The sequence below is a fragment of the Hyperolius riggenbachi genome, chromosome 9 (genome assembly GCF_040937935.1).
Source record: "Hyperolius riggenbachi isolate aHypRig1 chromosome 9, aHypRig1.pri, whole genome shotgun sequence".
NCBI lineage: Eukaryota > Metazoa > Chordata > Amphibia > Anura > Hyperoliidae > Hyperolius > Hyperolius riggenbachi.
Window position 1 is genome coordinate 160,288,875 of NC_090654.1, and position 24,969 is coordinate 160,313,843.

Genomic DNA, 24,969 nt, shown 5'->3' on the forward strand with positions numbered 1-24,969 from the left:
AAACCCAAAACCCCAGTGTAGACGGAATTTCCGATTTGTACGATTTTGTCGAATATGGCTCTTGTACCTTTAAGAGATTTAAAAAACTTGAACCTGAATCAGCAGACAAATTTTTGTCTGAGTGTACGAAACTGTTAGCGAACCCTGAATTCCAATGCACCCCAGTGTCTACCTGGGCCCCCCAAATGGTTTACATTCTGTTGGGGGGCGAAATGTCAATGTGGGGTTATGATGTGTTAGATCATACCACCCTGAGTCAAAGACCCCTGGAATTCTTGGCCTTTTTAATTCACAATTGGCTGAGATTACCTCAATTACCATACCCCCTTAATGAGTTGTTGTCAGCAGCTCAATCAGCTGTTCCATCTACTCTTTCATCCATAAAGCAGCCATCCAAAGCCTCTAAGTCTAAACGTAAAAGATCTTGGAAGGCTTCCCAGTGGAAAGATCCGTTGCCCATGGCAACCACAGATAGAGAGGTTATTTCTGTCAAGTCTGAAATGGGCAAAACCATGCAGTATGATAATGATGTTTATAATGCATCTGCTGATCAGTTTCCAGGTTTTTTGCCCCAATCCAAAGCTTATGTGGATCCTGCTATAGGTAGGATCGCACACTACATTAAAGCAGTTAAAAATCTGTTCTTGTTCCTGAACTCCACCCCTATGGAGATTATCTGGATACTGGCCTGTTTGAACCCCCATTTGCCTCCTGGGATGTTGGGGCCTTGCTGGAGGAATTCGATTTTGATTGGAAAGCCTTTTGCGATTTTTACATCGCAAAAAGCGAAGATGTCTTGAATGCTTGTCTTGATTCTATGTACCTTCTGATTGATTCCGATGAATGTGACAAGGATGATGTGGATCTGGTGATTTATGTATGGCAAACGATTTTGGATGAGTTGCACACACACCAACCAATTGATTCCAATAAAGAGACATCGTTGTCGGATGATTGTTCCTGCCTTTCTGGGGTAAAGCATGAGAGTCTTGACTTTGTGCAATCTGAAATGAATGAGTGTGCCGCTGTGGTTGATTCCTGTGCGAATCCTGAAGGATTCTCTCCTGACAGTGTGCAGTTTGAATCTGTGCGATCTGATGCCTGTTTCTCGGATGTTCCTGCAGATTGTGATCGGCATGAGTCTGCCGGTTTCCTCAAGGATGTGTGGGATCCTTTGTCATTTAGTAACAGATCTTTGAGATCTTCCGTCTGTGACCCTGCTATGGGGAAAAGTTCTCGACTATGCAGCGTCAAAAGTAAAATTAATATGCCTAATAAAGTTTGTCCAGTTGATGTCACTATTTCTTCTGCAGATGAGTCTCTGTCTCACCCTGTTCACACCTGTAAGGGCCCGTTGCCTGGGGACAGTTGCTCCAGTGTTTCGGTCCTAGATGCCTTGCAGTCTGCTCCGCAGATCGCGGAGGTTTGCGCTATAGAAGCGTCAGTTTCACAACCTAAAGTGAATTTTGATTCACAGGTTTTGCATTCTGATTCCTCGGATTCGACATTGTTAGCCGAATCTAAGAGTGAGACAGCACTTCGGTTTTGCGAATCTGATGCTGCACCCTCTTTGCCTTATTCAGAGACGCTTTCTCTGAACCTGCCCTGTACCATGAATAAAAACATGTTTTCCTTTCACACTGACGTTTGTGAGCCCCTTTCTTGCTCTGAGGGAAGTTCTGACTCTCCACCCTGTACTCTGGATGAGTCAATATTGCCTTGTACAATATCTCCTGCCCTGCCCCTAGAGGCTCGTCTAGGTATTGCTGCTATTTTTACCTGTTTTTCTGCAGTTTTGGAGTTGCAAGCTAGTTTGACTGCTACGCAGAATTCCAGGTGCAGTGAGATTGAAGTTAGGGAGTCAGTGTGTGTTCCAATAAATATTCCTGTACATTCCCCTCATGATGATGAGATCCAGTCTCAGTTTGTGGTGGAATCTTCCCTGGGACATTTGCCCTGTTCACAAAATAAAGTTCCAGTTTTGCCCTGTAACAAGGATAGTACAGAATCCTTCTTAGAAAACTTGAAAAATGATGTTCTGGAGGTCTCCGAGTTCCTGCCAAAGGGTGCAGAACTTGTAGGAGATGTCTCCTGCCCCCCCAAGTCCTTCTGAGGTGTTGCCCTCTTCCGTAGGCATTGCTGCCTTGCTGGCTACCTTTTCAGCTCTGGTGGAGCTTCAGTCAGGTGTAATCAATGATGATATGGCAGTTACAGAAAATTCTGAATTTGAGTTTGAGTCTTCTTTTGAAAGACCAGTACCCGTGACCTTTACTCGTGATGATTTTCTGCCCGGTACTGGTTTTGGTCTTGTCGTGTCGGACTCTGAGGTTGGTAGTTCCCCGACATGTCCTGAGGTTTCTCCTGTACTAGTCAGTGGCGGACATACGGCCGTGCAGGCCGTGCCGCCGCACGAGGGCCCCTGAAGTTCCGTTTTCTTCAGGGGCCCATTAAGTATTTTTTTTTTTAAATTTTTTTTAATTATTTTATTCCCCGGGGGGCCCCCCGATTCCTATCCTCCCTCCCTCCCTCACCTCGGGGGGCCCCCCTCCCGATATGCGCGGCGGGAGAGCGAGCGAGCGAGCGGCAAATGCAGGAAGTCTTCAGGGCTCTCCAGGCATCCGCTAGAAGCCCAGCCGCTTAGTCTCCAATATGTCTCCAGTTGGAGACATATTGGAGACTCAGCGGCTGGGCCTCTAGCGGATGCCTGGAGAGCCCTGAAGACTTCCTGCATTTGCCGCTCGCTCTCCCGCCGCGCATATCGGGAGGGGGCCCCCCGAGGTGAGGAAGGAAGGGAGGGAGGGAGGATAGGAGTCGGGCCCCCCACCCGGATAGCTACCCACCCGGCTACCTAACCACCTACCCACCCGGCTACCTACCTACCCACCCACCAGGCTTCCTACCTACCCACCCGACTACCTAACCACCCACCAGGCTTCCTACCTACCTACCCACCCGGCTACCTACCCACCCACCAGGCTTCCTACCTAACCACCCACCTAACTACCTAACCACCCACCCGGCTACCTACCCACCCACCAGGCTTCCTACCTAACCACCCACCCGGCTACCTACCCACCCGGCTACCTACCCACCCGGCTACCTACCTACCTACCCACCCGGCTACCTACCTACCTAACCACCCACCCGGCTACCTACCTAACCACCCACCCGGCTACTTACCTAACCACCCACCCGGCTACCTACCGGGCTAGTTACCAACCCACCCACCAGGCTACCTACCCACCCACCCGGCTACCTACCTAACCACCCACCCGGCTACCTACCGGGCTAGTTACCAACCCACCCACCAGGCTACCTACCCACCCACCCGGCTACCCACCCACCCACCAGGCTACCTACCTACCTACCCACCCGGCTACCTACCTAACCACCCACCCGGCTACCTACCTAACCACCCACCCGGCTACCTACCGGGATAGTTACCAACCCACCCACCAGGCTACCTACCCACCCACCAGGCTACCTACCTACCCACCCACCCACCAGGCTACCTACCCACCCACCAGGCTACCTACCCACCCACCAGGCTTCCTACCTACCCACCCGGCTACCTACCTAACCACCCACCCGGCTACCTACCTACCCACCCACCCGGCTACCCACCCACCAGGCTTCCTACCTACCTACCCACCCGGCTACCTACCTAACCACCCACCCGGCTACCTACCGGGCTAGTTACCAACCCACCCACCAGGCTACCTACCCACCCACCAGGCTACCTACCCACCCACCAGGCTACCCACCCACCCACCAGGCTACCTACCTAACCACCCACCCGGCTACCTACCTAACCACCCACCCGGCTACCTACCTAACCACCCACCCGGCTACCTACCGGGCTAGTTACCAACCCACCCACCAGGCTACCTACCTAACCACCCACCCGGCTACCTACCGGGCTAGTTACCAACCCACCCACCAGGCTACCTACCCACCCACCAGGCTACCCACCCACCCACCCACCAGGCTACCTACCTAACCACCCACCCGGCTACCTACCGGGCTAGTTACCAACCCACCCACCAGGCTACCTACCTACCCACCCACCGGGCTACCTACCTACCTACCTAGTTACCCACCCACCCACCAGGCTACCTACCTAAACTCACCCACCCACTAACCCACCCACTAGGCTACCTATCCACCCAACCACCCATGGGAGCTGCGCGCCGGATGGAGGCTGGGACAGGAGGTCTGCTGCTGCAGGTGAGTAAATGTTTTTGTTTTATTTATATTAGCAGGTGTATGTTCTGGGCAGGTCTGCCACATGATTGCATGTATTTTCTGGGCATATCTGCCGACATGATTGCACGTATTTTCTGGGCATATCTGCCGACTTGTTTGCACGTATTTTCTGGGCATATCTGCCGACTTGATTGCATGTATTTTCTGGGCATATCTGCCGACTTGTTTGCACGTATTTTCTGGGCATATCTGCCGACTTGATTGCATGTATTTTCTGGGCATATCTGCCGACTTGATTGCACGTATTTTCTGGGCATATCTGCCGACATGATTGCACGTATTTTCTGGGCATATCTGCCGACATGATTGCACGTATTTTCTGGGCATATATGTGTATTTTCTTGAGAAAACCTGCACAATTATGTGAATTTTCTGGGGAAAGGGTCACCAAAACTTGGGCCCACTGTCTTTGCGTTGCACTTTTCAAGGGAACCTGAGGTGAGAATAATATTGAGGCTGACATATTTCTCTCCTTTTAATCAATACCAGTTGCCTGGCTGCCGTGCTGGTCCTCTGCCTCTTATTCTTTCAACCATAGACCCTGAACAAGCATGCAGCAGGTCAGGGGTTTCTGACAATATTGTCAGAACTGAGAAGATTAGCTGCATGCTTGTTGCTGGTGTAATTCAGTTTATTACTGCAGCCAAATAGATCAGCAGGGCCGCCAGGCAACTAGTATTGTTTAAAAGGAAATAAACCCTCACCCCGGGTTCGCTTTAAGTTACAGTTAGCTCCGCCCTCATCCGGTCATTGCCACGCCCATTTTTTGCCGCGCCGCTACGCGCCGCAGGTTCTATCCACAATTTTTTGCGCGCCGCAGGTTGTAGCCACGCCCATATTTTGCCGCGCCGCAGGTCATAGGGGGCCCACAATTACAATTTTGCACAGGGGCCCACTGCTGGCTGTGTCCGCCACTGGTACTAGTGTACCCCGATGTGCTCTGTGACCCAGAAAGCCCAAGTGTGCCTCGGTTACCAGCGTACTCAGATGCTTCCTCAGTGGAGACATGTTCCGATATAGCCTGCCTGCTTGCATGCCCAGAAGTGGTCCCTGAAAGTCCTGATCTTGATGGGTGTCCTGCTAATTTTGAGTCTGGAATGATCATAGGTTCCATAGGGGTTCTTGGTGGTTCTCCATGTGAGCCTGGTGAGCGTTCTGGCTTCTTGGGATCTCTGCGGAGCTTCAAGGCGTTCTGGGAGATTCCGGGAAAGGTTTTGCTTGGTGCCCTGAATACGATCAGCAATGGCTTTGGTGTTGTAAGGGACACTTCGAACAGGTATTGCGGCAGGTTTGGTATTCTTGGACGCTCCTTGGAAGGTGGTGGGTATTGTCTGGAGGGTATCGATGGCTTCTTCTCTGGTGTCCACAGTCCTGATGGGTGTTACGCTGAGACTTGTAGTGCTGATGGGCATGTTTCGGTGGCTTCTGCTTCCAATGAGGTCGGTTTCGGATGGACTGACTCTGGAATTGGGCCTTGTCGGGCTGCCCCGACCTTCATGAGTCTTCAGTTAGAGTTTTGTGATGATACCAGTTTTGAGGGATGTCTGGAATCCATCCTTAGAGGGGGGGGGGGGGGGTACTGTGATGATCCGCTCAGCTGGCTGCACAGGCAGACAGCTGTTTGTCCATTCCTCTAGTCTGTGGGCTGCAGGTCTCTGGAACAGAGACCTGTCTTTCCATTGCAAGTTTCTGGTCTGTTCTCTTGCTGGGGAATTTGCATACATTCGTTATGCAAATCCCCTACCTGCCTTCTTTGATGACTGGCACTATAAGAGCTTTATGTTTCCCAGAAGGCTTTGCTAGTCATTTCCTTTCCATGGTCTGTTCCTGATGGACACTGCTAGAGTGTCAGCCATTGCTAACTAGTATAGTTAATTCCTGGGGGTTGCTTTAGGCTCCCCTTCTAGCCCAGTCAGGTTGTATTATCTGTATTGCCTGTTCTGTCTTGTCTTGCCTGTTGCCATTGTCCTGTCCCTACTGTGGTCGACAGGAAATGGTTCTGATCTCTGTTCTTGGAGTATAGCTGGTGCAGCGGTTGCTGCCAGCTATCTCTTCTGTTCTTTCTCCTGGGATCGCGCTAGCTACTTTTCGCTAGCGCTGGGGATCCTTCTGTTCTGTCTTCTGGGATCGCGCTAGCCACTTTTCGCTAGCGCTGGGGATCCTTCTGTTCTGCTACTCTGTACCTGGATCACGCTAGCCACTTTTCGCTAGTGGATCCTATCTCTCGTTTGTCCCTGTTTTCATGTGTCTGTCTTGTCCGCTACGCTTGCTGGAGGCTCGGTGAGGTAACCGTTAAGCAAGCGCTCGCGTTCTCTGTTTCATGTTTGTCTGTTAATGGTTAGTTAGGCGTGCTTGTCTCTATTGTGCTTATCACGTGGAGATCGCGCATAACCGCGTGCACTGTTGCGAATGAGTGCGGTGTTCGCGGTTAGCTAGCGTTTGTTGTTTTCCGTATCTCCTTATTGTATTATTTGCTGTGCCTTTGCTACCCTCGTATTCTATTCTGATCTGCCTTGTGTCACGTCTGGCGATCGCACCTCTCGCGATCGCGTTCCTATTTCGTATCTGCTGTTGTGTGTGTGCGCGGTCGCGGGGTGGCGACTGGATTGGCGCTCACACATACAACCTGTCCCTTTGCTCAATCTCATTCGCAATCGCCCCTCTTGCGATTGCGTTCTGCGCTTCGTACAATTCCTGTCTGGCACTTGTGGAGGTACAGAGGATTGGTTCCTCTGCACTCCCCAGCGCCATCTGCCGACAGGAATTTCCCTCTACAGGTGCGTAGCACCTTTTGCTGGATGCCTGCAAATATACGCTTGTGGAGGATTTCTGCCGTGTCAGCGCACGCGTTGTGCGCTGATCACGGAGAAAGTTCCACAATCGTTACAACTGAACAGTAAAGGTACTTAGATGCAGTGAGGTGGGTTCACTCAACACAACAGGTAGTTAGATGCAGTGAGCTGGGTTCACTCAACACAAAGCTAGGTATATGCAGTGATGAGGTGGGTTAAGTAAACACAACAGGTACTGGGTATATGCAGTACTGGGTAGTACAATGTGCAGCTCCCTGTCACACACACAGGAAGTCACTGAATGTGCTGGGCTGCTGGCAGTGGCACACCCACTATCAATTAGCAAGGCTGTGCATGCAACAAAAGTGTCAGTTTGACACACAGAAAAAATAAAATAAATAAGTACAGGATGAGCTCTGAATAGAGCTGTTGAGGGGTGCTATAAAAGCAATAATAATCAGCCAGGAGCAAGCTAAGCAGCCAAGAACCTAACTAATCTGTCCCTAGAAGAACAAGTCTGCAGTAGCTGTCCCTAGTCTGTCTCTAGCAGGCACACAAGTGAGGCTAATGGCCGCCACAGCCTGCCTTATATAAGGGGGGGTTAGGGGGGGGGGCTCCAGGGCTTAGTGTAGCCTGAATGGCTACAATGTGCCTGCTGACTGTGATGCAGAGGGTCAAAGTTGACCCTCATAGTGCATTATGGGGCGAATCGAACTTCCGCAAAAGTTTGCCTGGTGCAGGCGAACGCGAACCCCCAAAGTTCGCCTGGAACCGTTCGCAGGCGAACCGTTCGCGACATCTCTAATCCTGAAAACCACTGCCAATGGATATTGAATGTGAAGTAATAGGAAAGTAGGAGGTGGAGCAGCAGAGCTTGGTTTTAGCTGTCCTACTATGGCTTTGGTGCTGCTCCCACTTCACTTTGTGGCTTTATCTCAATTGTGTAAGAGGTGAAGTTGTTTCTTTATGGGAACTAGGCGTATCTCTTCAAATTATTTACCAGTAAAGAGTATACATTGCCACACAATCATCATTTGGCTCAAGAGTAAAAAAAAAAGAGTAAAAAAGGCCCAGACTGAAGAGCTTATGAGCAACCACTCTTCCTTTTCTTTTTTTCCTGCACCGCCTCATCCTTGAGAGTGAAAGTGCAAAGTACATGCACTCCCACCTTTTCCCCCTTTGGCTAGTAGCCACCCTTGAAGTAGCTTGGAATCCACTTTCCTTTCCTCTGTCGCTATCAGACCTGCTACTTCTGGCACTTCTCCTTGGCTGGAGTTTCCAGGTTGCATCTACAACATTATCATCATTGGCATCATCACGACACACTCAGGTTGTCAGTCAATATTCTTGTTGTTTACAGTTGGAGGGAGGGGTCTGTGATTTGTGCCTCATTTTCTGTGCAAAAAGAATGGGCGAAAAGGCATTATTAAGTTATAAAGATACAACAGATAGTCTGTGTAGTCTTAATCCCAGTCTATCCATGTACACAGGGGGTCTGTTTGACACTTATTCTCTCCCTTTCAACTAACTGTCCAAGAAGCCCCAAAACCCACATTTTGTTTGGTCATTTGGTTTAATCTGAAACAGGACAAGTCTGAGCAACACTAATCACCAACTTATCTGATAACCTGTAAAATTAAAGCTACTACTTTCTGGTACACTTCCTAATTTTTGGGATAAGACAGAGGACATACCTCTGCTACTTCTCCACATATATACAATTGTCGGGGGGGGGGGGGGGGGACTTCCTTCCCACCACCAACTTTCTTGTCATCTGACCCATTCCTAGTCAGTGAACATATAAGCTAAAGACTACATTCACCAACCCTCCAGAATCCTCTAGTCCCCACGCTTTCTGCAGCCCAGATAAGCCAAAGCAGGTAATATTGACACCCGTTCTTCTCCTTTAAAATTGGCACAGCATAGAAAATTGCAGCTATGGAAGCACCCAGGGGGGAAGGGGGGGGGGGGTTATTTAGGCACCTACAGCACCCGATAATTATCATTTTAGGGAGCAGAAATATTGGCAGAGAGGTGTTTAGCAACAAATATGGTGCTGATGTTGGCAGATGTTGCCACAGATGGGTCTGTTAGGATTAGGCATCAGTAGGTGGAGAGTTCAAGTGAGACTAGGGTAAGCTTTAGCTATAGTAAAATATAGCAAACATTACCAATATTCTACTATTGTAATACTACCCATTGTTCCATAGTAGAACATCAATACTTTTAAAGAAACACAAAAATGGAGACACTGAGAGCCCAATATAGTGTAGTATGTACTGGTAGAGTGGATATGTAAGGTAAGTATGCAGATATACTCACAAACAAGGGTTACCATACAAGTAACCACTATTGAAGTGTAGCAAGTAGAGTAAAGAAACCGGCACTGCAGATAGTCAGGAAGCATGCATAGAGATAAGTATGAGGTGCTGAGGAATTAGTATCGGGTACTGCTGTTAGTTGCGTGTAGTGTTGGGCGAACAGTGTTCGCCACTGTTCGGGTTCTGCAGAACATCACCCTGTTCGGGTGATGTTCGAGTTCGGCCGAACACCTGACGGTGCTCGGCCAAACCGTTCGGCCATATGGCCGAACTAAGAGCGCATGGCCGAACGTTCCCCGAACGTTCGGCTAGCGCTGTGATTGGCCGAACGGGTCACGTGGTTCGGACCCGAACGCGCTCTGATTGGCCGAACTGTCACGTGGTTCGGGTAAATAAATACCCGAACCACGTCATATCTCCGCCATTTGTCTGTGGGTTTAGCTTTGGGTAGGCAGGCAGGGTAGTTCGCGCTCCAGCCACGCTAGCCAGGGTCCCCCCCAGTCATTGTGTGTCGCTGCTGGGAATAGTAGTACACCGCTCGCTCAGCATTCTGTTTACTGCCACTCTGTGTACCTCGCTCAGCCACACTATATAGCATTCTGTTTACTGCCACTCTGTGTCTGCTGGGAATAGTAGTACACCGCTTGCTCAGCCACACTATATAGCATTCTGTTTACTGCCACTCTGTGTACCTCGCTCAGCCACACTATATAGCATTCTGTTTACTGCCACTCTGTGTCTGCTGGGAATAGTGGTACACCGCTCGCTCAGCCACACTATATAGCATTCTGTTCACTGTTCTGTGTCTGCTTGGAATAGTGGTACACCGCTCGTTCAGCCACACTATATAGCATTCTGTGTACTGTTCTGTGTCTGCTGGGAACAGTAGTACACCGCTCGTTCAGCCACACTATATAGCATTCTGTGTACTGTTCTGTGTCTGCTGGGAACAGTAGTACACCGCTCGCTCAGCCACACTATATAGCATTCTGTTCACTGTTCTGTGTCTGCTGGGAATAGTGGTACACCGCTCGCTCAGCCACACTATATAGCATTCTGTTCACTGTTCTGTGTCTGCTGGGAATAGTGGTACACCGCTCGCTCAGCCACACTATATAGCATTCTGTTTACTGTTCTGTGTCTGCTGGGAATAGTGGTACACCGCTCGCTCATCCACACTATATAGCATTCTGTTCACTGTTCTGTGTCTGCTGGGAATAGTGGTACACCGCTCGCTCAGCCACACTATATAGCATTCTGTTCACTGTTCTGTGTCTGCTGGGAATAGTGGTACACCGCTCGCTCAGCCACACTATATAGCATTCTGTTCACTGTTCTGTGTCTGCTGGGAATAGTGGTACACCGCTCGCTCAGCCACACTATATAGCATTCTGTTTACTGTTCTGTGTCTGCTGGGAACAGTAGTACACCGCTCGCTCAGCCAGAGTATATAGCATTGTGTTTACTGCCACTCTGTGTACACCGCTCAGCCAGACTATATACCATTGTTTACTGACACTCTGTGTACACCACTCAGCCACACTATATACCATTGTTTACTGACACTCTGTGTACACCGCTCAGCCAGACTATATACCATTGTTTACTGCCACTCTGATTCTGCTGGGAACAGTAGTACACCGCTCGCTCAGCCAGACTATATACCATTGTTTACTGACACTCTGTGTACACCGCTCAGCCAGACTATATACCATTGTTTACTGACACTCTGTGTACACCACTCAGCCACACTATATACCATTGTTTACTGACACTCTGTGTACACCGCTCAGCCAGACTATATACCATTGTTTACTGCCACTCTGATTCTGCTGGGAACAGTAGTACACCGCTCGCTCAGCCAGACTATATACCATTGTTTACTGACACTATATAGCAGACTATATAGCATTGTGTGTACACCGCTCAGCCAGACTATATGCCATTGTTTACTGACACTCTGTGTACACCGCTCAGCCAGACTATATACCATTGTTTACTGCCACTCTGATTCTGCTGGGAACAGTAGTACACCGCTCGCTCAGCCAGACTATATACCATTGTTTACTGACACTCTGTGTACACCGCTCAGCCAGACTATATACCATTGTTTACTGCCACTCTGATTCTGCTGGGAACAGTAGTACACCGCTCGCTCAGCCAGACTATATACCATTGTTTACTGACACTATATAGCAGACTATATAGCATTGTGTGTACACCGCTCAGCCAGACTATATACCATTGTTTACTGACACTCTGTGTACACCGCTCAGCCAGACTATATACCATTGTTTACTGCCACTCTGATTCTGCTGGGAACAGTAGTACACCGCTCGCTCAGCCAGACTATATACCATTGTTTACTGACACTATATAGCAGACTATATAGCATTGTGTGTACACCGCTCAGCCAGACTATATACCATTGTTTACTGACACTCTGTGTACACCGCTCAGCCAGACTATATACCATTGTTTACTGCCACTCTGATTCTGCTGGGAACAGTAGTACACCGCTCGCTCAGCCAGACTATATAGCATTGTGTTTACTGCCACTCTGTGTACACCGCTCAGCCACACTATATAGCATTGCGTACTCTGCCAGTCAGTGTGTATATTGCTGGGATCAGTAATACTCCACTCACCGTCAACCACTATATGAGCTCAACATGAGTTCCCCAGAGACCTCCGCTGTGAGCAGCACTCCCAACAACAGCAACAGCCAACGCCCCACGCAAGCTATAACATCCACCCCAGCAGCCAGTGGTCAGCAGCAGCCCTCCCCGGAGGAGAACGTTGTGTCCATCAGTCCGTCGCCAGAGCGATTAATGAGGGCTGCCATTGAGGAGATGATGGGGCCTGATGTGGAGGAGGAGGTCTGGCTCAGGCCAGCATCCCAAGTTAATGTTGAGGACGATGAGGGGTCTGTGTCTGGGGATGTTGGGGTGGCAGAGGTGGTGGGTGGGTCAGACTCAGGAGAAGAGTTGTATGATGAGGATGATGATCGGGACCATCTGTATGTGCCTCAGAGTCCGACCCCGGAAAACATGTTGTATCGTGTGTTTAGGTACTAAAATCTGCGTTCCCTCCCAGTAGTGTTGGGCGAACAGTGTTTGCCACTGTTTGGGTTCTGCAGAACATCACCCTGTTCGGGGTGACTATATAGCAGACTATATAGCATTGTGTTTAATGCCACTCTGTGTACACGGCTCAGCCACACTATATAGCATTGTGTTTACTTCCACTCTGTGTCTGCTGGGAACAGTAGTACACCGCTCACCCGCCACTGTATAGCATTGTGCTCTGTGTCACTGCTGACAATAGTGGTACACCGCTCACCCACCACTGTATAGCATTTCTGTACTGCCACTGTACTGCTGCCAGTCAGCGTGTACTTTAAGGATAAGTGAAATGAGGAAGAAATCCGGTGAAAGAGGGAGGGGCAAGGGAAGAGGTGTTTCCCCTGACGGTTCACGTACAGGCCACAGGGGAGCACCCAAGAAAACCCACTCAATACTGCCCATGTTGTCCAGGACAACAACCCTCACAGATCCAAAAGAACAGGACCAGATAATTACTTGGATGACCTCTCAAGCGTCCAGCAGTGGGTTAAGCAGCACCAGCACATCACGCACGAGGTCCGAGTCCTCAGCCAGTTAAAGTCTGGGCTTTCTTTGAAGACTGCACTGAGGATGTTACCATGGCGATTTGCAAGGTGTGCAAGACCCGCCTGAGCAGGGGGAAAAGTATTAACAACCTCTCCACCACCAGCATGAGCCGCCACATTCTATCCAAACATCCCACTCTGTGGGCAAACGCGGCAGGACAGGGTACCACCAGCAACACTGCCTCCCTTGGGTTCACCAGACTCACCACCAGACCCGCCTCAGCAGCAGCAGTAGCCCAGCCATTGCGTGGTTCACAACATTCACAAACATCAGACGATGCTGACACTGTCACTTTCCGGACTAGTGCTCTTGAGGTCTCCCAGTGTTCATCAAACACAACAACCAACAGCCCTTCGGTGTGCAGCGCTACGGTTGAGTTGTCTGTCTCTGAGATGTTTGAGCACAAGAGGAAATTGCCAGCAAATGACCCCCGGGCCGTGGCAGTAACAGCCAGCCAGCATAGCCAAGCTTCTGGCCTGCGAAATGCTGCCATATCGAGTGGTGGAGACAAACAGCTTCAAGGGCATGATGTCAGTGGCCATCCCACGTTACGTGGTTCCCAGCCGCTACCACTTTGCGCGCTCTGCAGTGCCTGAGTTGCATGAGCACGTGGTCAGCTAAATAACCCGAAGCTTGAAGAATGCCGTTGCCTGCAAGGTTCACCTCACCACTGACACCTGGACGAGTGCGTTCGGCCAGGGTCGATACATCTCCCTTACCGCGCACTGGGTGAACCTTGTGGAGCCTGGCAGCGATTCCTCACCTGCTACGGCGCGGGTGTTGCCCACGCCGCAAACAGCTGGATAACAACAGCAGCACCTACCTCTCTGACTCCTTCTCCTCCAACGCATCTCAAAGCTGTACCTCATCCGGAAATGCTAACCCAGCACCAGCAGCAGTAGGATCGTGGAAGCAGTGCAGCACAGCTGTTGGCATGCGTCAGCAAGCGTTGCTGAAGCTGATCTGCCTTGGGGATAAGCAGCACACAGGGGAGGAAATTTGGAGGGGAATAAAGGAACAGACGGATTTGTGGCTGGCACCGCTGGACCTGAAACCGGGCATGAAGCTAGACACCTGGCACGAACTGGCAATGTACGCAATAGAGGTGCTGGCTTGCCCGGCAGCCAGCGTTATGTCGGAACGCTGTTTCAGTGCTGCCGGAGGCATCATCACAGATCGGCGTATCCGCCTCTCCACAGAAAATGCAGACCGTCTGACTCAAATTAAAATGAATCAATCCTGGATTGGAAACGACTACGCAACACTCCTGGACCCCAACCAAGTAACATGACCGATGAACATCTGGGATGGTTTAGCGTTTCCGGTCCCTGTTTATTGAACCTCTCATCTGTATTACATTTATGACTGCATGGCGGCAAAAAGCATTGCTGCTATATCCGCACGCTTTTTGTCCTCATGCAAGGCCTGGGTTGTTGTGTCTCACAAAGCGTGGCCTTCTCCTCCTGCGCCTCCTCCTGTTCCATCACGTGTGCTGCTGCTGCTGCTGGGTTACCGTTGCCGCGTGGTCCCTGTTTATTGAACCTCTTATCTTTATTACATTTATGACTACATGGCGGTACAAAGCATGCTATCCGCACGCTTTTTGTCCTCATGCAAGGCCTGGGTTGTTGTGTCTCACAAAGCGTGGCCTTCTCCTCCTGCGCCTCCTCCTGTTCCATCACGTGTGCTGCTGCTGCTGCTGCTGCTGGGTTAGCGTTGCCGCGTGGTCCCTGTTTATTGAACCTCTTATCTTTATTACATTTATGACTACATGGCGGTACAAAGCATGCTATCCGCACGCTTTTTGTCCTCATGCAAGGCCTGGGTTGTTGTGTCTCACAAAGCGTGGCCTTCTCCTCCTGCGCCTCCTCCTGTTCCATCACGTGTGCTGCTGCTGGGTTAGCGTTGCCGCGTGGTCCCTGTTTATTGAACCACTTATCTTTATTACATTTATGACTGCATGGTGGTACAAAGCATGCTATCCGCACGCTTCTTGTCCTCATGCAAGGCCTGGGTTGTTGTGTCTCAAAGCGTGGCCTTCTCCTCCTGCGCCACCCTCCTCCTGTTCCATCACGTGTGCTGCTGCTGGGTTAGCATTACCGGTCCCTTTTCCTGGAACCTCTTATATGTATTACATTTATGACTGCATGCCGACAAAAAGCATGTTACCTGTGCAAAGAAAACAGACATTTCCCGCATTTAAAAGACAGTTTTCCCTTTGAAACTTTAAAATCGATTTTCTCAAAAACTATAAGCTCTTTTTGCTAAATTTTTTTTTCCTCTTGTACCCACTCCCAAGGTGCACATACCCTGTAAATTTGGGGTATGTAGCATATAAGGAGGCTTTACAAAGCACAAAAGTTCGGGTCCCCATTGACTTCCATTATGTTCGGAGTTCGGGTCGAACACCCGAACATCGCGGCCATGTTCGGCCTGTTCGGCCCGAACCCGAACATCTAGATGTTCGCCCAACACTAGTTGCGTGCTCAAACTGAGAAACGACAGCAATTTTTAATGTAGCAAACAGTAGAGAAGCAGTTGGCACATGCAGTGTTTACAGCATAAAAAAGCTTTATTCCATTAGGCTTCATGCAAAGTGCTAGGCATACATGTCCATATAAAATTGATCCTACCCGAAACGGTCGTAAGGCGACCCCCACCGCTCCCACCTCACCCCACAGCCATCTAATTATCGGGTAGGATCAATTTTATATGGACATGTATGCCTAGCACTTTGCATGAAGCCTAATGGAATAAAGCTTTTTTATGCTGTAAACACTGCATGTGCCAACTGCTTCTCTACTGTTTGCTACAAGTAACCACTATATCAGCAGGTAGGGAAATTAGACCTGTCCCCACTCAGGATTAATAAGTCACTCTCTGTAGATAGGTAATATGAGGCAACACCCCTCCACCAAGGGTGGACACAGGAACTGTATATGCAGACAGAGGCGCTAAAAGAATAAAATGTACTAAAAATGTTAAAATGAGAGGAGGCAGAGGTGGACTTACCTCCTCCAAACAGACACACAAAGAGACAATTGTATATATTCAAAACAACAAGGGTTTATTTGTATACTCAAAATAAGTACAACTGCAACACGTTTTGCAGGCATAGCCTTTGAGAGGTGCTGAGCTTTGTACCAGACCTGTATGAGTTCATGCTCCATTATTTATTGCCTGATGAAGCAGGAGATGCCTGTGAAAAGTGTTGCACTTGCACTTTTTGGAGTATACAAATAGACCCTTGTTGTTTTGAATATATACAACAGTCTCTTTGTGTGTCTGCTTGGAGGATGTAAGTTCACCTCTGCCTCCTCTCATTTTCTGTCTGCATATACACATCAATACTTTTAATGATATTCTATTAGTGGCTATCGCCCTGGTGCCCAAATTACTGTGGTGTTTTTTTTGTTCAAAAGTATGCGTGTGCAGGCTACGTGTCTTCCAGCCTGAAGCAGTCCTCCAGTTTTCTGGCTCGATGTTGTAAAACCCGTGAAAATGGATTATGTGAGAAAAGTTACAAATGTCAAGTCACATAGAAAGAAATATAGCTACTAGTGACATTTCTAATACGCATGCATAATCTGCTCCTTGCATTTTATCTTTACAGTAATGTTTGTGTATTTTTCCCAAACTTTCAGCATTTATAAACAGGGTGTTTATCTTTGATTCTTAACTGGAAGTAGGACACATATAATTCTCATGTGGGTGGGTTGGCCCTGGCACAGAAACTGTGGGGGTACAGTATATTGCCAGCAGACCTTTTGTATACACTTCAAAGGGCAACATTCAAATTAACTAAGCAAAATTGATTATAAACATTTTTTTTCTAATTAAAAGTGATGAATGTTTATTTTTTTGTGAGTTGCGCAAGGCACCTAATTATTAACTTCATAGTGACTAATGATTTTCGGTAAGCCACAAATGATAGCATTGCTGGCTATGTAACAGTGTACTCAAAATGTCTATTTCTGTATTATTGGATAATGTAAGCAGGGTATCAATAATTTGTTTATTAAAAATAATACACAGCAGCAGCCTTGACTTTTGAGTTTCCAAAAGTCAAACATACCACAACCATCTATGTGTAAATATTTTTTGGAAAAGTATTTAAAGGGGAACTGAAGAGAGAGGTATATGGAGGCTGTCATGTTTATTTCCTTTTAGACAATACCAGTTGCCTGGCAGCCCTGCTGATCCTCTGCCTCTAATACTATTAGCCATAGCCCCTGAACAAGCATGCAGCAGATCAGGTGTTTCAGTGGTTTAGACTTATAAGTCTAATCTGACAAGACTAGCTGCATGCTTGTTTCTGGTTTTAATCAGATACTACTGCAGAGAAATAGACCAGCAGGGCCTCCAGGTAACTGGTATTGATTAAAAGAAAATAAACATGACAGCCTCCATATACCTCTCTCTTCAGTTCCCCTTTAAAGTAACCAGAGATAAGAGAAAAACAAAGTTTTATGCATACCTGGTAACTTCCTCCAATTGCGGCCAGTCTGTGCAAGAGGAAGTGCACTCTCTACGTATCTCTCCAGCCCCCGCCAGAAAAATACATAGAGGGCGCACTTCTCTTCTGCAGACAGCCGCGACTGGAGGAAGTTACGGGACCCAGCACTGGAGCTTCAGGCAGTGGAGGACGGTGACCTGGGTGTAATCCATTTGCCTGGGGCTGCAGGAAGCCCCAGGTATATATAATATTTTTTCGTCTCTGGTACATTAACTTACCTTAAGGCCTCTTTCACACAAAGACGTTGCGTTTTAGGGGACGTTAGGTCGCATAACATGCCCCTAACTCAACGCATGGTGATGTTGAAGTTGGATGTCAGATTGAGCTGCGTTATGAGGCTCTTGGTGCTATCCTGGGAAGTCCGGATCTTTTCAATGATTTGGATGATTCGAATCGGATCATTAAAAAGATCTGGATCTTTGAACCGAATCTTTAAATCATTTTACTAGGGAAGCAGGAAGCAGGGGTGCAGCAGTGTGAGAGGTTCAGGAGAATGAAGGCACACTGAGGGTGCTAATGGGGAAGGGAGAGATGCAGCAGGAAGATTGTGCTTGTGCACAGAAGCTGTGCAGTGATCTGCTCTGCTGTCTGCCTAGGCAGACAGCTTTTTGACCATTTTTTAGGTCTGAGTGCTGCAGGTCTCTGGAAAAGAGACCTGTCTTCACTTTGTGAGTTTCAGAGCTGCTGTTCTGGTGAGGAATTTGCATCCACTTGTCATGCAAATTGCTTAGCTGCTTCCTTTGATGGCTTGCAGTATAAATACCTTTTCCTCCCAGAATTCCCTGCTGGTCATGATGGTTTGTTCCTGCTAACTTGCCTGGAGTCTCAGTCCTCTGCTCATTGTAGGCTATTATTGTTAGCTTAGAGTAGTTACCCTTTGGGAGTGCTCCTTGCATTCCTATTTAGTAAAGTCAGGTTTGTGTTATTATTTGTACTGCTTTTTCTGTCTTGTCTTGTCCTTGCGATTGCACTGTCGCCAGCAGTTGGCGGTAGTGAATCGTTTTGTCTTGCCATTGCAATTATTCTGTCGTCAGCGGTGGCTGACAGAAAATCGCTCTGTCTGTTTGGATTGCACTCGCTCTAGCGTTAGAGGCAGTGGATCTCTCTGTGTTCTGTCTTGGAGTTTAACCTCAGCTGCGGTTGCTGCTGGTGACTCCTTCTGTCTGTCTTGTTGTGCGGATCGCACTCACTCTAGTGGAAGAGCAGTGGATCGTTTCTCTCTCGTTCCTGTTGTCTGTCTATTTGTTGGTCTGGAGTAAACGCTTGCTGTTGCCTGAGGTAAGGCAACCGATTAGCAAGCGTTTCTGTTATTTGTTTGTTTGTTCTTCCTGTGTTCTTTTGTTAGTCAGGGTTGTTTTGTCTCTGTTGCGCTTCTCGTGCGGAGACCGCGCCATTAACGTATTTTGTCGATGTTGCACTTCTCGTGCGGTGATCGCGTTTAGTGAGTGCATTTGTTATTTTCCTTGGCGTTCTGGTTGTTATTGTTTGCTGTGCATTGCTTCCCCTCGTACGATTCCTATCTGGCATCTGTGGCAGTTCAGAGGGGTATTCCTCTGCACTCCACAGCTCCATCTGCTGGTGGGAATTCCCCTCTACTGGTGCGTTGCACCAAAGCTGGGTTCTGTTATTCAGACGCTTGTGGAGGATTTCCGCAGTGTCAGCGCACATCTTGTGCGCTGACCTCGGAGATAATTCCCCAATCGTTACAAGCTGCAGTTCCTGTTTCTTCCAGACCTCCACTGTGAAGCTAATCCTTCATTGTGATGATCCGGATGATTCTACTCACAAAAAAGATCCAAAGATCCGAATTGTTCATGATCTGGACAACACTACAGTGTAGTGAATATTAATTAGCCATGTGGCTAGGAACAATAGCGGACTCTCCCCTTACTGAGCATGTGCAAACAGTCTAACGCAGCTAAAACCACCTATAACGCACAGCATGCTGCACCTCCTTTGAATGTCCAGCGTTACGTGGGCACTGTGGACAGCCCATTGATTTTTCATTACTGTGAGTTGGGCTGCGTTACAGGCTGCTCTAATGTGCGCCTGTAATGTCCCACTGTGAAAGCAGCCTCAAACCTAAAGCCTAAGTATAATCATGCTTTGTGGATAAGGCTGTGGCTCACTCATTCAATAGGAAGGATAGTGAAGCCCACAGCCCCGTGATCCCAGGCTATCCTTGTGAGCTATGCACACAATTATCTAGGTAGGCAGATGTGCTCCCCCAGTATAGGTAGGCAGGTGTGCTCTCCTCTCCCCCCTCCCCCCCCCCCCCACACACTAACTCTTCGACAGTATAGGTAGGCAGACAGATTTGCTCCTATGTCCCCTGTTCACAGTATAGGTACCAGATACGCATCCCCATTGCAGAGCTTAGAGCAGAGCACAGCTGAGATTTTCAGCATGGCAGTTCTCGCTTTGGAGCGCAGGTGAGAAGTTACTTGCCTCTCAGCATTTCAGTGCTGTAAGTTACCTATCATCCACAAATCAGTGTCTCCTTTATGGTTCAGTGATGTCTCCTAAAAGTGACACCACTTTAGCCATGGAGACAGAAGCCTGGATGTGTGGCTGATAGAAAACTTCCGCCACTGGAATGCTGAAAGGTGAAGTGAATAACCTCTCAGCTGTACTTCAAACCTCAGCAACACTGCCAGGCAGCTCTTTTGGAGGCAATATTCAAAGAGTAATTTTCCAAGTTGTTCCCAGCTGTATGTCATTTATGTTTAACGGTGATCTACCATTGGCATGTCCAAGGTGCATGACCTTACATTTCTCAACATATGTGTTTTACTTTCTGCCCTGCAGTGTTCTTTTGTAGAGATGTTCAGAGTTTGTGTATACCACACAATGGGCTTGATTAACTAAAGTGTGTAAAGTGTTAGCACGCCAGTAAAAAAGCCACTTTGCACGTGCTAACATGCTTTGCATGTGCTAACATGCAAAGTATCGCAAACTTCGTGTGCAAAGTATCGTGAACTGCACTGACTTCACGTGATAATGATAGTTAGCATGCAAAGTCAGTGCAGATCATGCAAGCGCAATGTAAAACATCGATTACTACTGTATATACTTCATTATGCGGCGAGCATAAGACTTTGCATGTGCCGATTTACAGTACCGCACATGTTAATGTAACCACCATTCATAATTACATTAACATACTCTACTTTACTGTGTGGGCGAAGCTCCATTGATTTCAAGGCTTTGCATGTGCAAACTACGGTGCTAAGTAGTTTGCATGTGCTAACTACTTAGCATCCTAGTTTGCATGTGCAAAGCTTTTAGGTGTGATAACTGAGTTATCACGCTTTTGTGAATCAAGCCCCATCACTGTAGCATGGTATCTGGGATCAGGGCATGTAAAGTGTGAGCTTGTTGACATATGCAGGACAGTGTCTAACCTTCTGACATCTTTTCTTGTGCAGGTAGTCTATGTCACTGCAACATTCCCCTATGTAATGCTGCTGATTCTCCTAGTCCGTGGGGTGACATTACCTGGAGCATCTCAAGGGATAAAATTTTACTTGTATCCTGACTTGTCTCGACTGTCAGATCCACAGGTGAGAGATCAACTGTCTTCTGTATTTATAATATGATTTCATGCTTGTTAATATATATATATATATATATATATATATATATATATATATATATATATATATATATATATATATACACAACTGCTGATGAGCTTGAACTGAGTATCAGTGGTACTCCATCGCATGCAATTGCTCAAAGGCACACACCTGTGTAGGTAACCAATATTTGTGTTTGAACTCATCATTAGCCTGTAGATTCAAAACTAACTGCACATCCCATCTGTATAGGCTTTCTGGTAAGGTTTGTTTCCCTTTTAAATATCTATTGTCAGTCCATGGGGTAAGAATGAATAACCAAACCAAAACTAATGCCAAAAGTCAGACCACCTTCCGTGCTTTCAATACTTTCATAATGAATATGTATCTGAGAAGTCCTTGAATTCCAGCAATATTTTTGTGAACAACCTCACTTTGCAACTTTGGATGGAATCGTTCCTCATATGTTACTTGGTTCTGCTCCATCTATGTAAGGCTCCAAAGCCAGTATTTCAGCAGTGAGTAGAGGCTTCACTGACTGGTAAATTATTTGAGATGGATCTTATCCCTTTTAGGGTCCAGTTTGAAGACTGAATCATTAAAGATGAGTTCAATGAACCTGAACCCAGAAAAACTATTATAGCAGCTGCTGCTAGCAGCGGCCTTAAAAATTCAGGAATCCGCCTGGTGTCCTGGACCCTGTTGGTGGTGGCGGAGAAGGCAGTCAAGCGGCCTGCTGGCAGAGATGCCGTGTAGGGAGCGACTTAGTCTTGGGGCAGGCAGCCAGTCACATGGCGTGCAGACAGAGATTGTTAAGCTTGGGGGTGTAATCTCCACAGTCAGCATACAACACATAAGCTGACATGAAGGAGGTACACACACCAGCACAAGGGATCAGGATATCCCCAGTTTAGTGGAGGAGAGGGCTGACTCCAATAGGAGATTGTGGTGCACAGAGCCGGTGCAGATCTGAACAGCCACAAACACTTTCGTAATAACGTCTCAGCGCAAGGTAGCGCTGAGCGCATAAACCAGGACTGAGGAGATCAGGACAGGTAGACAGAATGAACGCTTGCTAGCTAGCGATTACTTAGCGACAGCAAGCGTCCAAAACCAGACAGACTGGAATGAGGCTGCCAATGCGTTGCGGCGATGGCGTGCCTCACAAAGACAGGACAGGAGAGACAGGAAATAGCAGGATCGAGATAGATGAACGTAACACAGATAAATATACAATAAGTATGTTTTCCTAGCGTATTACAATTACAGCTATCAATGAAACTATTCGTAACGTCTGACTAACATATGTATATATTGGCAAAGAACCGATATATGACATAAGCAGGAACTCTGACTAAGACTGAAGTAATACAGGGAACAGGACTCAGAAGGATTCGCTATCTCTTCGCAGAGATGAACGCAATCCACAAACAGGACCAGGAACAGGATTCAGAAGGATTCGTTATCTCTTCGCAGAGATGAACGCAATCCACAAACAGGACCAGGAACAGGATAACTAGCTCAGCACGGGTGTTCACGATACGCGCAAACTACCAAAACGTGCTGGAAAACTGACTAGCTGAACACAGGAAATAAACAGTTCGTGTACGTATATATCAGCGACACTGATATATTAACGTAACACGAATACAAGGAAAATAACAAAATGCGCAAGTATGCGTATATATTGGCGATGAACCAATATATGACACAAGACAAGCAAGTAGCAACTTCTAGAACAAGAGCAGAACTAGGAGGACTCGCTGACCCCTTCGCAGGAGTCAGCGCAGTCCACACGGACCAGGAACGAGGTGGGGCACGAGCAGAGTAACAGATAGAGTCTGAAACTATGATAGCCCATGAGGCATTGCAGGAAGCAGTTCTTTATACTGAGGTCATCCAATGGGAGCAGACCTGCAGATTCCCACACAAGTGAATGGTAATTAATCACAGGCTGATAGCAGGAAAAGGCAGACAATGATATGCAGCCTGCAGGAAAGGGACCGCCCCTCCACTGCAGCAGACAATGTTTGTTTACACAAAAGCATATTAAACTGTCATAAACTTCAGAGCGACTGCAGATGGAATCAGCAACTAGTTTAAGTGCAAACCAAACTATGCAAGCAAATGCATGTAATGACATTAGAACTGCTTGGTTTGCAATACCAGTGCAGTCAGCAGTAAACGCTGCAGAAGCGATCATAACAGTACCCCCTCCCTTAAACGCGGCCTCTGGACGCCTATGAAAACTGACATATTTCTCCTGAACCACCCAAACCAAAAAATCAGAAGTGGGAAATCCAGCAAACTGATCTGACTGAAAATTCATGAAGGTCGGATCCGTCCGACAAAACCAAATTCCTGAATCAGTCTCACCAAAACTAGACCAATTGGAACCAGAACCTACCGAACCATGCCCGTCAGCACCACAAGCCTCAGTGTGATACCCATCAGAACCACGACTTCCAGAGAAAAGCCCCCAGAAACTCTCTGAGCGATACCCATCGCCTTCCCGGGACTGTCCAAAAACGCCAAAGCCTTTGCAATGCCCACCGGAACTGTCCCCACCAACACAAAACCCACCGTTGAACCAGTCCAAGGTACCAGGACAAGTTTCCTCAGAGATCTCCCAGAACACTTGGAAGCTCCAAAGAGATCCCCACAGGTCAGAACGCCCCTTAGGCTCACATGGAGAACCATCAAGAACCCCTATGGAACCCAGGGCAACTCTAGAGTCAGGGTCACAAGGACAAACATCAAGATCAGGGTTTTTAGGGACCAGAACCATCTCCGGGCATGCAGGCCAACCGGCAACATCAGAACATGTCTCCACTAGGGAAGCGTGTGAGCACGCCAACACAGACACACTTGGGCACTCTGGCATACGAAGCACATCTGGGCACACCGGCACAAGAGAGACTTCTGGGCATGTCAAGGAACTGCAAACCTCAAAGTCAGTCAAGGTAGGACCGAAACCAGGACTGGGCAAAAAAAAATCATCATGACTAGACTTCACAGTTACTGGATTCTCACTAAAAAATGCAGGATTAGACTTAGATGTCTCTGATTCCAGCAAGGTTATTAACAAATCATGTTCAGGGGCATTTACAAGACAGGACAAATCTTCTGATGTATGCACCGAACTAGACAGGGTTCCCATAACTTCTTCTGGACTAGACAGAGACTCATCAAATACACTGGATTGGAGCTCATGAAGGGCTGCAAAACAAGTCAATATTGCAGCAATCCCCACTGAACTAGGCAAAACTGAGTAACTCACTGGACAGGAAGGGGACTCAGGAACTTCTGCCACACCGGCCAGAGAACCAGAATTTTCCAGGATACAGGGCTGGGTTTCAGAAACACTCATTAACCCGGACTGAAATTCTGAGATTTCTATTATTTTTTCCAGCGAGTCAGAATTATCCATGTTACAGGGCAAGACTTTTGAAACATTCAGAGGACAGGGCTGGAGTTCCTCGGCTGTTACAACACTGGAGAGGGACTCAACAACATTGGTTAAATCAGACTGTGTACAGGGCAAGGTATCTAACACACTTGCTGACGAGGACAATATTTCAATGGCTTCTGCTTTGCTGGGCAGAAATTCATCAAGTTTTATTAGAGCAGACTGTAATTCCAAAACAGCTGCTAGACAAGTGAATATTACTGCAACACCAACTGAGGTAAGCAGTGCTTCAGCCTCCTCTGCTAAAGGGTTTAAAGTATCCAAAGTACTGGGTGAAGCATAAGACTCTGCGACCACAGCTTCACTGGACAGGATCACTGAACAGTCCATATTGCAGGGCAAAACCATGGAAGCAC

At 47.8% G+C, this 24,969-nt stretch overlaps 1 protein-coding gene across 8 annotated transcripts in view; it reads left to right on the plus strand.

Annotated features, from left to right (window-relative positions):
* The window catches only part of LOC137532765 (sodium- and chloride-dependent GABA transporter 3), an 843,944-nt gene that overhangs the window by 547,523 nt on the left and 271,452 nt on the right, over positions 1-24,969 (plus strand). For all 8 annotated transcript variants that reach the window (XM_068253626.1, XM_068253628.1, XM_068253630.1 and 5 more), the window contains one exon: positions 20,995-21,129. In XM_068253626.1, the coding sequence (XP_068109727.1) occupies positions 20,995-21,129 (135 nt within the window). The remainder of the gene's footprint in view (positions 1-20,994; positions 21,130-24,969) is intronic.